Raw genomic sequence first — 14,879 nt, forward strand, 5'->3', positions numbered from 1 at the left:
TCCACCAGCTGATGCAGGGGACACAGGTTCGAGCCCTGGTCCAGGAAGATCCCACATGCCACGGAGCAACTAAGCCCACGTGCCACAACTATTGAAGCCTGTATGCCTAGAGCCCGTACTTCGCAACAAGAGAAGCCACCACCATGAGAAGCCCGCGCACCGCAACGAAGAGTAGCCCCCGCTTGCCACAACTAGAGAAAGCCCGTGTGCAGCAACGAAGACCCAATACGGCCAAAAGTAAATAAATAAAATAAATTTAAAAAAAAAAGAAAAGAAAAGAAAAGAAAACCAAACAGAAACCCTGGAGTTAAAAAGAAATAACTAAAATAAAATATCCACTTTAGAAGGGCTCAACCACAGATCTGGGCTGCAACAACAGCAAACTTGAAGATGGATCAATAGAGATTATCCACTCTGAAAAGCAGGGAAAGAAAAGAAAATCAAGAAAAATGAACCTTAGAGACCTGTGAAAACATCAAGTGTACCAATTAAGTATAAAGGGAGTCTCAAAGAGAGAAGAGAAAGAAAAAGAGATAGAAAAAGTAACTGAAGAAATAATGGCTGGAAACTCCCCGAATTTGATGAAAAATATTATCTACGCATTCAAGAAGCTCAGGAAACTCCAAGTAGAATAAACTCAAATAGAGCCATATCTAAAGACATTGCAGTCAAATGGATGAACATCAAAAAGAAATCTTGAAAATTGAATAGCAAGATAAAAATGACTTATCACATACAAGGGAACTTGAACAAGATGAAATGCTGACTTCACCACAAAATCATGGAGGCCAAAAGACAATAGGATGACAAAACTAAAATAAAAAAAGGACTCAACCAAGAATTCTAAATGCAACTAAAGTCTCCTTTAAATATAAAGGAAAAATTAGACATTTCCACATAAACTGAAGTATTCCCTACAAATGAAATGAAAGGACACTTAAACAGTAACTCAAATCCACTCAAAAAAATTAAAGAACACCAGTAAAGGTAATTACGAAAGAGAGGATAAACATATTTTTTTATTTGTAACTTGTTTCTTCTCCTATACATTATATTGGGTTGGCCAAAAAGTTCGTTCAGGTTTGTCCGTAACATCTTACAGAAAAACCCGAATAGACTTTTTGGCCAACCCAATAAAAGACAACTGCATAAAGCAATAATTATAAAACTGTATCGATGGGCTTAAAACATAAAACGTGTAATTCATCTGACAATAATAGTACAAAGAAGAGCGGTGGGAATCAAGGTATATCAAAGTTTTGTGTATTATTAAATTACTATTAATCTGAATTATTAAGTTACTATTAATCTGTTTTAAGTTAAGATGATACTTGTAATCCCCAGGGCAACAGTTAAGAAAATAACTAAAAAATATACAGTAAAAGAAGAGAATTAAAAAGGTACACTAAAAAATATCTATTTAATTTAAAAGACAAGAATCGAGGAACAGAGTAACAAAAAGGACAAAAGATACAGACAACAAATATTAAAATGGCAGATGTAAATCCTACCTTAGTAGTAATTACATGAAATGTAAATTTTTTAAAAACCCCAATCAAAAGGCAGAAGTTGTCAGAATGGATTAAAAAAAAAATGATCCAGCTGTATTCTGTCAGCAAATTCTAGATTCAAAGACACAAATAAGTTGCAAGTAAAAGGACAGAAAGGGGCTTCCCTGGTGGCGCAGTGGTTGAGGGTCTGCCTGCCGATGCAGGGGACGCGGGTTTGTGCCCCGGTCCGAGAAGATCCCACATGCCGCGGAGCGGCTGGGCTCGTGAGCCATGGCCGCTGAGCCTGCGCGTCCAGAGCCTGTGTTCCGCAACGGGAGAGGCTGCAACAGTGAGAGGCCCTCGTACCGCAAAAAAAAAAAAAAAAAAAAAGGACAGAAAGAAAAGTATACCAATACCATGCATTATGGCGTGCGTGTGCCATAATGGCTATCATAATACAATAAGCTAGAATTTATTGTGAGAGAAAAAGAACATCTTATATAACAAGTTCAACCCCTCAGGAAGATATCCCACGGTTATAGAAATATATGAACTGAACAACATACCTCCAAAATACATAAAGCAAAAACTAAAAAAATTAACTGGGAAAATAAACAACAATAATAGTTGAAGACTTCAATATCCAACTTTCAATAATGGGTAGATAACTAGGCAGAAGCTCACAAGGAAACGGAAGATTGAGCAACTATGAACAAATCAGACTTAACAGACAGCTACAGAACACCCCACCTAACAGCAGAATACATACTCTTCTCACATGCACAAGGAAGAGTCTCCAGGAGAGACCAAGTGCTAGGTCATAAAACAAGACTCAACAAAACTTTTAAAATTTGAAATGATAAAAAGTATGCCATCTGATCACAATGAAATTAAATCAGAAATCAACAACAGAAGAAAATTAGGGAAATTCACAAATATGAAAAAAATCAAAAAACACACCCCTGAATAACTAATGGATCAAAGAAGAAATCAGAAGGGAAATTTAAAAATACTTTGAGATGAACAAAAATGAAAACATGACATACCCAAACTTACATTATAGCAATGCTTAGAAAAAAATGTTTAGTTATTATGCCTGTGCTAAAAAAAAAAAAAAATCAAATCAATAATCTAATCTTCCACCTTAAAAATATTAGAAAAAGAAGAAAAACATTAAACCCAAAAGCAAGGAGAAGAAAGTGCATAATAAATATTACAGCAGAAATAAAATGAAATGAAGACAAGAAAATCAATGGAGAAAAACCAACAAAACCAAAGGGAAAAATAACTAGACTGACCAAGAAAAAAAAAGAGAGAAGGCATAAATTGCTAAAATCACTGCTGATCTTATGAGAAAAAAAGGGCACACTTTTAAATACATATCTATAAACAATAATAAGTTATTTAGATGAAATGGACAAATTCCTAGAAACACACAAACTGCTGAAACTGACTCAATAGGAAACAGAAATCATAATAGACCTATAACAAGCAAAAGAACTGAATAATTTTAGAACTGCCAACAAAGAAAAGCCCAGGATTCACAAGTGAATTCTGCCAAACGTTTAAAAAGTACCGCTACTTCACAAACTCTCCCCTACCTATGTCCTCCAAATAACAGAAGAGAAAGGAACATTTCCCAACTCATTATATAAGGCCAGTATTACCCTGATACCAACACCAGCCAAAGATATCAAAAGAAAACTACAGACAAATATCCCTTAAGAATATAAACACAAAAGTCCTCAACAAAATGCTAGCAAATGAAATCTAGCAATATGTCAAAAGGATTATAAACCATGGCCAAATGGGATTTATCCTAAGAATGCAAAGGTGCTTTAATATCTGAAAATCAAGCAATGCAATATACCATATTAATAGAATAAAGGGTAAAACCCAACTGATCATCTTCAAAAATAAAGAAAAAAATCACTAATAAAATCCAATACCCTTTCATGATGAAAACGCCCAGTAAACTAGGAATAAAAAGAAAACTTCCTCAATCTAAAAGGGCATTTCTGAAAAACCCATAGCTAACACAGCTAAAATCACCTTTAATAAAGAAAGATTGGATGCTTTCACCCTAAAATCAGGAAAAAGAAAAGAATGTCTATTCTCACTACTTCTATTTAACACTGTAGGATCTGGCCAGGGCATTTAGACAAGTTATAAAAAAAGGCATTCAGACTGGCATTCATCTGGGCCTTCAGCAAGTCACAATAGTAACATCAAAGATCACTGATCACAGATCATCATAACAAACATAATAATAATGAAAAAGGTTGATATATTGCAAGAATTACCAAAATGAGACACAGAGACATGAAGTAAGCAAATGGTGTTGGAAAAATAGTGCTAATAGGTTTGATGCAAGGTTGCCACAAACCTTCAATTTGTAAAAAAATGCAAAATCTGCAAAGCTCAATAAAATAAGGTATGCTTGTATTTGGAAAATTCTAAAGAATCCACCAAAAACCTGTTAGAATAATGAGCTATTTCAGCAATGTGGCAGGACACAGTATCAATATACAAAAATGAGCTGTATCCCTTATCCCATTTTGCAATCCAAAGAAAACAATCCCACTGATAATGGCAGGCAAAAAAAAAGAAGCCCTACAAGTAAAGTTAACAAAAGAAGTGTGAGACTTGTACCCTAACAACTACAAAACACTGTTGCAAGAAACCAAAGAAGCTACAAATAAATGGAAAGGCATCCCATGTTCATGGATCAGGAGGCTTAACATTTTTAAGATGACAATAATTCCCAAATTGACCTACAGATTCAGTACAATTCCTATCAAAACCCCAGCTGCCTTTTTTTTGGGCAGAAATTGACAAACTGATCCTAAAATTTATATGGAAATGCAAGAAGAGACCCAGAGTAGCCAAAACAACCTTAAAAAAGAATAAAGTTGGACAATTCACATGTTCCAATTTCAAAATGTACCCAAAAGCTACCTTAATCAAGACTGTGTGGTTCTAGCCCTAAGGACAGACATATAGATCCATGAAACAGAATTGAGAGTCCAGAAGTAAACTCTCAATTGATTGTTGACAAGGGTGCCAAGACAATTCAACAAAGAAAAACAATCTTTTAGCAAATTCTATTGAGAAAAGCAGACATTTATATACAAGAAAATGACATTGGACCCAGACGTCACAACATACACAAAATTGACACAAAATGGATCGCAGACCTAAATTTTAACCCCCAAATTTAAGGACGGTTCCTCATGAGAAAATCAATGTAATTACTAATTTTAAATTAACTAAAGCAGGAAAAAAAATGATTATTTCAATAGATGCAGAAAAAAAAGAAATAGGGCTTCCCTGGTGGCGCAGTGGTTGAGAGTCCGCCTGCCGATGCAGAGGACATGGGTTCGTGCTCAGGTCCGGGAAGATCCCACATGCCACGGAGCGGCTGGGCCCGTTAGCCATGGCCGCTGAGCCTGCGCATCCGGAGCCTGTGCTCCACAACGGGAGAGGCCACAACAGTGAGAGGCCCGCGTACCGCAAAAAAAAAAAAAAAAAAAAAAAAAGAAAAGAAAAAAAAAGAAATATCCTTAACTTGATAAACCAGTTTTATCAGAAACAGACCACAAACATCAGACCCAATGGTAAAACTTTAGTAGCGTTCTTTTATTAAAGCAATGGTTCTGAACATTTACTGCACACTAAAGTTGACTGGAGAGCTTCAAAACATGCTGATGTTTGGGTCTCTTCCTCCAGAGATTCTGATGTAAATATTCTGGGATTAAACCTGGGCATCAACGTTTCTTTAAAAGCTACCCAGGTGATTATCCAGGTTGACACAATGATATAAGCTATAAGTATTTCTAATGAACATTGTTCTAGAGGTCCTGGCTATGTAATTAAGACAAGCAGGAATAATTGTTTTCATTCTTAATAGTGAGAAAAACTTTTCAAATACCTAAAAATGAACCAAATGAAAAATATAAAGATCTTTATTAAAGTGCCTAGGACAATTTAATAAAGGACTCAAAATATAAGATGTTAATTCTCTGCAATAAACATAAAGACAATGCATTCCCAATCAAATCCCAAAAAGATTTTTCATAAAACTTGACTAGCTGATGAAAAATACCAAATGAGCAAGACAGGCCCAAACAACTTTGGAGGGAAAAAAAAGAGAGAGAGAGAGAGGTGGGATTAACCCTACCAGATATTAAAACATAAAGTTTACAGCAATTATTCCAGTGTGATAGTGGGGTGGCCAAAAATAAACAGGCCAGATCTGATACATAAAGCAATTTAATATAGGGTAAAAGTGTCCTTTTATATCAATGATGTAAAGAGCAGATTAATAAATGGTGCTTAGAAAACTGCTTATTCATTCACACCGAGAAAAAAAAGTCCTAACTCACCCCATCACAAAAATAAATTACATACAGATGAAGGACCAAAGTAGATAGGAAAAAACCATAAAACCAAAGTTTTCATAGTATTAAATAATAAGAGAATACGTTTATGACCCAGGGACAGAAAATTCCTTAAACAAAGCAGAAAACATACCACAAAATATATGACAGAAAAACTAGACTATATCCAAATTAAAAACCCCTATATAAAAGCTTAAATAGACAAGCCATAGACTGGGAAAAGATATCTGCAACACATAAAACAAAGAATTAATATACAAAATATATTAAAAATGCTTGTAAGGGGATTAACAATAAGAAAAACAGGCAAAAAAAAAAGGGGACAATTCCAGAAAAGGAAAAAATCTGAATGGCCTAAAAACATACAGAAAGATTTTCAACCACACTACTAGGCAAAGAAATACCAAATAAAATGATACCATTTTTATCAAAATATCACCAAAATGGTTTTAAACCCATAATATTAAGTTTTGATATGGGTGACAGAATACTAGTACTTGAATTTTTTGCTGGGGTAAAAGTGAATGAGTCATCTGGAGGGCAAATTGCTAACATCTATTGAAACTAAAAACTAGATATCCTGTGTTCCAGCAATTCTACTCATATTCCAGCAGACTGCAATTCAAAGAACTTTCTGTGATGATGGAAATCTTCTACATTTGCTGTCCAAATGGTAGCCCTATGTGACTACTGAGCACTTGAAATGTAATTAATATAACTGAGGAACTGAATTCTTAATTTTATTAAATTTAATTAACCATAATGTAAACTTAAATAGTCACATGTGACTAATGACTACTGTATAGGATAGCACAGCTTTGGAAAAACACTTGCATGTGTTCACAAGGATATGCTTCATATGGAACTGCGAAAAACAAGAAACGACTTAAATCCATAGAAGACTGGTTAAATAAACCATGGTAACCCACACCATGGAGTTTTGTGTTTCTGTTAACAAGAGAAGGTACACTGATGGATACCAGGTGGAAGGATCTCAAAGACAGATTGTATGATAAATTTCATACCCCCATACACTGTAACTTTTTAGTAACTAGATTTGTACTGTGGTTTTGATATTTGTTTGTTTTATATAAATGATATCATACTAAACAGATGAGCTACAGAGGTCTGGAAGTATCCACACCAAGCTGATAACATGTACAACTCTGAGAAGCCACTAAGAGGGAGGGACATGGAGAAGCGGGAAGGATTGTTCACGAAGACATTAATATGAGTCTATTAACATATTACTTTCTTTATTAAAAGTCAGTATAGTAAGTTAAACTTTAAAAATTATCAATTTTCAAAAGTGACTATGACAGAAACCAGAAATGAAGAAACAAAGGGTTCTAACCATCATACCAGAGCCATGAGAATGTCCATGACCTCCATGCTTGAAAACAAATATTCCTACTAGGTTTACCAAAAACCCAAGAATTGAAACAAGAAGCAGTCTCTCATGGTGTACATCTGGAGGGGCTAACGCTCTCTAGAAAATACAGAATACAAACAAATTGCATTGATATAATTTCTGACTGATCAACTGGTAAATTTAGTTATTTTCAGAATTAAAATCACTCCAAAATTATCTGCCAAAACAGTTAATAAAAATAAAACCATTGCTCACACACTGTAGAAAAGGTAACAGTTACTATTCTTAAATAAATACATTTAAAAGCATGAACATTTGGACTAAAACCATCCTTCTTCAGAATCTTAAAATACTGTCATTAATTTTCAGTTGATTAATCTTTAAATTTTCTCTTTACTTGTTTTAATATACAAAACATTCAAGATTCATTGGCAAAATCCTCACATTCTATCTTAAGAACTCTTCCAACAGACCTCACTACAGGGACTGTGTGTTTACTTTTCATAAAGTGTCAACACTTCATTCAGCTTGTAAAGCACTATTATTTGTTTTCAATTTGAAGTAGTTTCACATATAATTTTTTCAATTACTTTATAAGTTCCTCCTGTACACACATAATATTTTATCTAATCCAAGACTGGCCTCAATAAATAATGATAGTGTGAAAAATAGCTCTATTACAAGTATCTTTAGTTAGTAAATATTTTCATTATAGAAACATAATTTACTGACTCTAATTATTATCTACTATACCTCAACTCCTTCTGAGAAAATAAAAAAAGCAGTGAAGATCAAAAACAGGCCGTTGACAAAACCAGCCAGAACTTCCGCTCTAACATACCTAAAGAAGAGCAAACAACTGAATTAAGTTAGTTCTTAAAAATCAAATCACAAATTCATATATTCAGAGGTCCTAAACCATACTATATGGTTATAAGCAGCCAACAAAGTCCCAGTGTTTATAGTATGTTTTATTGTACATATAGCATAAAATTGAGAAAATAAAATTATGAGTTATATTTAACAGCAGAATGCCATAAAATATATAGATTTGTACAAAAGACATTTTTAGAGTAAGTAGGTTTAGACAGACCTTTCACAGAAATATAAATCTCAAGCTGCCAGTGGAGAAGGAAGGACAGGACCAGATAAGTGGGCAAAGAAGGAAGGATACAAAGATAAAAAGTAGAAGAGACCTTGAAAAAGGGGTTTTTATAACTTGTTAATTCCTTCTTTTCTAAGAACTCCTTATGCTTTCTGCTTTGTACCTTTCAGCTTTCAAATCTTTGGCAAGGGGAGCTTTGACTGAAGGAAAACATAATTATTTCTGAATTATCCCAGAGACAACATGAGATTTATATTTCTATCACTCTTCTTCTAAGATTAATAAATTTAACAAAAACTTTTCAATTACCTATTTTTAGAATCAATTCTAGCTTCACATAATTCTAATTAAACTATTTTTAAAATACCTCTCTTTTTCTCCATGGGCTTCTGAAGCTTTCTGCTTCCTACCTGTGTGAAGCATTGGGGAAAGATTTTATTTTTCCATGAGGTATATTTGGCTTAGTTAAAGTCATTAAAACAACTTTAACTTGGCAGTTTTACATGTTCAGACATTATTTAAAGGGTGCTGACAGCAATTAATGACTCTGGTTCTTGAACAATGTAACAGGAGCATCAAAAAGCTAGACTTCCTAGCTTTCTATGTTAATTTCTAGATAATACAATTTTCACTGCAAAAAATATTTTTAAAGAGAAAAAACTCTTTAAAATATACTCCATATGGTTATGTTGAAGCTTGTCTGTTAAGTACATTCCAACATAGTGTATATTTCTACACTCAGAAATACTGCATATGTCTACCTTCTAATACATATATGTGAATTAAATTAGTATCTTATTTGTCAAAGCAAACACTTTTTTTTCATTAAATTCAAAGAATTCACTGCCTGCTTTCTACAATCCATACTTAGGAATTTATCTAATATATCAACAGTGTTACTGTCCAAGAAATAAAAAACACTTTCTTTTAACCCACCCTTCTAATCCCATAGCTAATGCTTGATGGAAAGCCTTTTGTCCTTGAGTTCCATTAGATTTCAAGATCAAAGGCAGGAGTGTTTTTCAGGCATCTTTTTGTCCCTAATGCTTAGCTTAGTAGGTGCTCCATAAATTCTGATAAATTGTTGGGCTAAAGTGATTTTAATTAGGTTTAATATATTTGCTAAAGTTGACTGCAGGATTAAAATGAAAAACTTGTGAAATCTAGACACACTTGCTTTTCCAAACACACTGTGTTTACCTGAACAGACTGAGTCTTGGAATTAAAACATACGATCCATGAATGTGCTATTGCCTATTTAGTATGATGGTATGTGGATTCTTTAGCCAGGGAGAAAAAGATACAAATATTTGTACATATGTATATAAGCATGCACATATGCATCTATCTACCTATCAGATATGTATTACTTTTTTTTTTTTTTTGGCGGTACTCGGGCCTCTCACTGTTGTGGCCACTCCCGTTGCGGAGCACAGGCTCCGGACGCGCAGGATCAGCGGCCATGGCTCACGGGCCCAGCCACTCCGCGGCATGTGGGATCCTCCCGGACCGGGGCACGAACCCGCGTCCCCTGCATCAGCAGGCGGACTCCCAACCACTGCGCCACCAGGGAAGCCCCAGATATGTATTACTTTTATTCTAGCTTTGCTATTTCAAAATTAGGAGTGTGACAATACACAGAGATGACTTTACATAAAAAAAATACTGAAAAGTTTTTGCTGCCTTTCAGATTCTGCCTATGGTTTCTACTATTGCAGTCAGCCTGCTATTCTGATCATACTGAATTAGGGGTTTGGGGATTCATCACTGGCTTAGCCTACTCAGTGTAATTCTGTTATACTGGCACCTACATTTACTGCTGCTACTTACTACTATAGCAATTACTAATAGTTTCAAATGTTACATCAGCTTTTTTCCCCTAATTTTTCCCTTCTCAAAAGAAAAAAAAGCAAATAAGGAGAAGACAGGATAAACAAATTTAAAAATGTCAAGAATATTACTCTCGTATATTTTAGTTAAAGTTGAATCAGTAAAACCTGCTATGGTACTGAAGGTATTCAAAGCTATTTATAAAAACTATCTTATACCAGGAGATTATGCATTCTAAATAGAAAACAATAGATACCCTAAGAATTAAGGAATTGAGGAGAATTCTTATAGTTAGTTACTGTCTATCCAAGAAGATTGCTTAATAAGATACTCTAATTAGATATTTTTATGTAAAATATGTATGAATTACTAATTTTCCAACACAAAATTATAACTTCACATACAACCTTTAGTAATTCAAAATATACTTAAGAGTCTTTTGATTATACAATGCCATGGAATAGGTTCTTTTCTGAGCTTTTGAGCTGTTTGGATTTATAAATAAACAGGATCTCTTGCTCTATAAATATAACATAATACTATTTTTTGTCTCACTTTTTATAATGTTACAAGTAATCATACCACTTGGGTTATACCCCAAATCAGCAAGTCCTGTCACAGAATTTCACATATCTCTCTTTTAGCACTTGTCACACAATGTATAGTTATCATAGGATTTTTACAGAACTGTTTCCCCATCAGACCACAAGTTCCTCCAAGGCAGACGTCGTATCTTATTCATTTTTATATCATTACAAGTAGCACAGTATTCAAATCATATTGGGCCCTCGATAAACATCTGAAGAGAACAAGAGCACGTGCAAGAAGCAGAGAGTGTGTAATTACTCAAGAACAAAGCTAGCTAGAAAGCAAAGCTAGAAAGAAAGAGGAAGTAGTGGGGGAGCACCAGTAGAAGAGAGAACCAGGGGCACAAGAAACAGTGCATGTAAGAGGGTGGATGTGAACAGAAGAGAATGAGAGGAACTGCACAGCAAAGAAAGTGCACAGGCAAGGAGAATCAGGGAAAGAAAGAAAGAGCCTGGGAAAGGGAGAGAAAAAAAAAAAACAACTACAGCTGAAGAGGTTAAGGGGTGGGGAAGATGGGATGAGAAAGAGTCTTAGCCATACAGTGCTACAGCATAGAGGAAGAGTAGGAGAAAGCAAAGAATAAGAGAAAAGAAGAGAGGGAGGGAGAAAGGGAAAATGGAGAGTAGAAGGGAGAGGGAGAGAAAAAGACCATGAGCACAGACCCAAGTAACTAGAAAGAAAGAACAGGAAAGGAAAGAAGGGAGTTGAGAAGTAAAAGGGAGAGAATGAGTATGAGTATGGGGAGACAAATGAGAGATGGAGTGAAAACAGGAAAGACAGCAAAGAAAGGAGGGAGTACAAGACAGTACTCACAAGGGAAAGTGAGGGGAGGGGAAGAGACAGGGCAATAGTCAATAAGTAAGCAGGTGAGAGGGGGGAGCAGGAACGAGAAAGTGGGTGGGAGAGAGAAAGAGAAAGAGGATATTAGTTCTGAGCGCTACTTATTTACACATAAATATAATTACATTGTAAAACAGTCTATGAGCTCAAAAAAAGAGAAAACACTCAGGCAGAGTAAATCAAATAATGGAAACTCCATTGCTGCCCCCAATCAGAGATGGCAGAAAGCAAACTCTGCCTCTAACGTTACTAGGCTCAGAAGTGAGACCAGCCCCTTCGGCATAAAAACACTTTCCAAATATTTAGTTAATTGTACATATTCAGCAAAAGTAGGGGAAGTACTTTACATAAAAGCAGAGCTGAAGACAATAAGTAAACAAAATATCAACCAAAAAAGAAAACTAAAGAAACATGACCATTTTCATATACTGAAACTTTCTCTTTTTCCTCCTTCTTCAAAAAAAAACAAAACCAAAAAAATAGATTAAGAGTTGAGAAATTTCCCTATCTAGTAACAATCTCACCTGAAAATTTCTGGTAAAATCAAGATGCAAGAGAACTCAGATGCAAAAAAAAAAAAGTACACATTGCAGATTCCAATTATATATTGTCCAAAAACAGGCAAAAGTCACCTATGGAGTTAGGAAAGCGGGAAGGTGAGTGTTAAAGAACTAGAAGGAGGCATGAGGGGTTTTCAAGGGTTCAAGTTAGACAAATGTATTCAATTGTGAAAATTCATTGAGCTTGAGTTTTATATATTATTTTCTGTATTTCTTATACTTCAATAAAAATGTTTTTAAAAAGTCTTACCCATAAGAGAAAGCATCATTATCTCTCCATTTTGAAATAACGGACGCTGCCAATCCAGCCAAAATGGCAGTGCTATCGAAAAACATGTGAAAAGAGTCGGAAATCAAACCTAAGCTGGAAAAGAACAAACACATTGGCATATTATAATAATAACCAAATAGTAGTCATCCTTTTCTAAAAATCTAAGATCCAGCCTCTGCTCATCAGGAACTAATCTTCTAAAAAGACAACATTAAAATATGATATATTGAATAACATTAAAGATAATTTTTAAGCATCTAAGAAGAAACCCTCATACCCCTTGCCAAAGGAAAAGCCCAGCTGCTACTGAAAGAAGGATAGGCATCTGTCCGCCCTCTGATGACTAGCTAAGGTCAGCTGTTGGAAGAGGTGCAGGACCCTTGCTCCTTTTCTTGATACACGGCTGCGGGGAGGGGTGGGGAAATGGGCAGGAACATTAATAACACCCACTCTGACACTCTGGGGGAAAAGGCCTACCTAATGTTGAGGCTGCAACAGGAGAATGAAATATTCATCCCCCCACTTCCCCACCCAAAGCCTTGCCTAAAGTAAAAGACAACAGCAATCTACCTCTGAAAGTCAAGCAAGAGCACGGAGAGACTCCCTTGTGGCACAGGTATGCAGGGCTTGCTGAAAACTGAGAGTGAAACAAGAACACTGAGAAAACCCTCCAGTACTCAAAATCCTACACTAAGCACAAAGTGGTAGAAGCCTCTGGAAAAATGTGACATCTGTGGCTTGTTGACATTAACTAGCAATATACCACAACACAAAAGCCCAGCTCAACTACTGATCAGATAAGTTCAAAACCCCCATGCTGACAAAACAAAACAAAACAAAAAGGGCGTGCACGTTTCTGTGCATAAATACTACTAACCTCAGTCTCTATTACTCTTTTAAACATAATATGCAGCACTCAATAAATATTTATAAGATCAAGGAAACAAAATAATAAGACCCATTGTTAAGAGCTGAAACAGTCAACAGAATCAGAAGCAGAAAAGTCCCAGAGATTAGATTGTAATAGGGACTTTAAAACAAATATGATTAATATGTTAAAGGATGTGGTACAAAGCTGGAGAAAATTTATGAACGAACAGGGACTTTCCACAGAGACAGAAACTATAAAATAATCAAATGGAAGTGATAAAAACTTTTAAAATATCATAGTATTAAAGATTAAAAATAACATACATGAGCTTCTGAGCAGACAGGACACAGAGAGAAAGCATCAGGTCAAAACAAATTATCCAAAGTAAAACACAAAGAAGAAAAGGAATGAAAAAAAATAAAATAAAAAAGAACATTCAAAACCTATCAAAGCATCAAACAGACTAAAATACATGTATTTGGATTCTCAGTAATAGAGAAGAAAGAATAGGGTAGAAAGAGCATTTAAAGAGAAAATGCTTGAAGAGTTTCCCAAAATTAATGAAAAACAAAAAACAAATCACATATCCAAGAAGCTTAATGAAGTACTAGCAAGGGAAAAACCCTACATACCTCACAAATTGCTGAACACCGAACAGAAAGAGAAAATCTTGAAAACAACCAAAAAAAAAAAAGAAAGAAAAATTGGATACAGAAAAACAAAGATAAGATTAATAGCATATTTTGCATCAGAAACTACTCAAGGCAGAAGGCAATGAAGCAATGTCTTTAAAGTATTGAAAGAAAAAAAAAGCGTCAACCTAAAATTCTATATCTAGCAAAATATCTTTCAAAAATGAAGATAAAATAGATTTTTAATACAACCAAAACTGAGAGAATTCACTGCCAGCAGATCTGAACTACAAGAATAGAAAGTTCTTTAAGTCCAATATGATACCAGATGGAAACTTAGCCTTGTATGATGATCACTGAAAATGATAAATAGGTGTAAAAATATTAAAAATAACTTTATTTTAGTATCTTTAGAAGATAATTGAGAATAGAAAAAAAGAGGAAAAAACAATAACCCAAAAATTGGTTCTTTGGAAATATCAGTAAAATTCACAACCTTTAAATAAACTGACCAAGAAAAAAGAGAAAGGGCTCAAAGCACTAAAATCAGCAATGAAAGTGAGATACTACTACTGACTTTATAGAAATAAGAAGGACTATAAGAAAATACTATGAACAACTAAATATAAACCAATAAATTAGATAACTTAGATGTAATAAACAAATTCCTAGAAACAATCTAGCAAAACTGGGTCAAAAAAAAATCTAAATAGATTTATAACAAGGAAACAGATTAAATTAATAATTTTAAAACTTTCAACAAAGAAAAGCCCAGGCCCAGATGGCTTCACTGGTAAATCCTACCGAACATTTAAAGAACAATAAATATCAATCCCTGGGCTTCCCTGGTGGCTCAGTGGTTGAGAGTCCGCCTGCTGATGCAGGGGACGCGGGTTCGTGCCCCGGTCCAGGAGGATCCC

General features: G+C 34.8%; 1 protein-coding gene across 6 annotated transcripts in view; it reads right to left on the minus strand.

Annotated features, from left to right (window-relative positions):
* SLC30A7 (solute carrier family 30 member 7) overlaps positions 1 to 14,879 on the minus strand; it is an 82,251-nt gene that overhangs the window by 55,709 nt on the left and 11,663 nt on the right. For 5 of the 6 annotated variants that reach the window (XR_004484914.2, XM_033433897.2, XM_033433890.2 and 2 more), the window contains 3 exons: positions 12,436 to 12,549; positions 8,016 to 8,103; positions 7,253 to 7,379 (listed from right to left, as the gene is read on the minus strand). Coding sequence is in view for 5 of the 6 variants with exons in the window: in XM_033433871.2 (XP_033289762.1) it covers positions 7,253 to 7,379; positions 8,016 to 8,103; positions 12,436 to 12,549 (329 nt within the window). In the remaining variant the exon portion in view is untranslated. Of the gene's footprint in view, positions 1 to 7,252; positions 7,380 to 8,015; positions 8,104 to 12,435; positions 12,550 to 13,026; positions 14,825 to 14,879 lie in introns of those variants that run through there. The other variant, XM_049708545.1, reaches the window with a different exon arrangement.

This window comes from Orcinus orca, chromosome 1, assembly GCF_937001465.1.
Source record: "Orcinus orca chromosome 1, mOrcOrc1.1, whole genome shotgun sequence".
NCBI lineage: Eukaryota > Metazoa > Chordata > Mammalia > Artiodactyla > Delphinidae > Orcinus > Orcinus orca.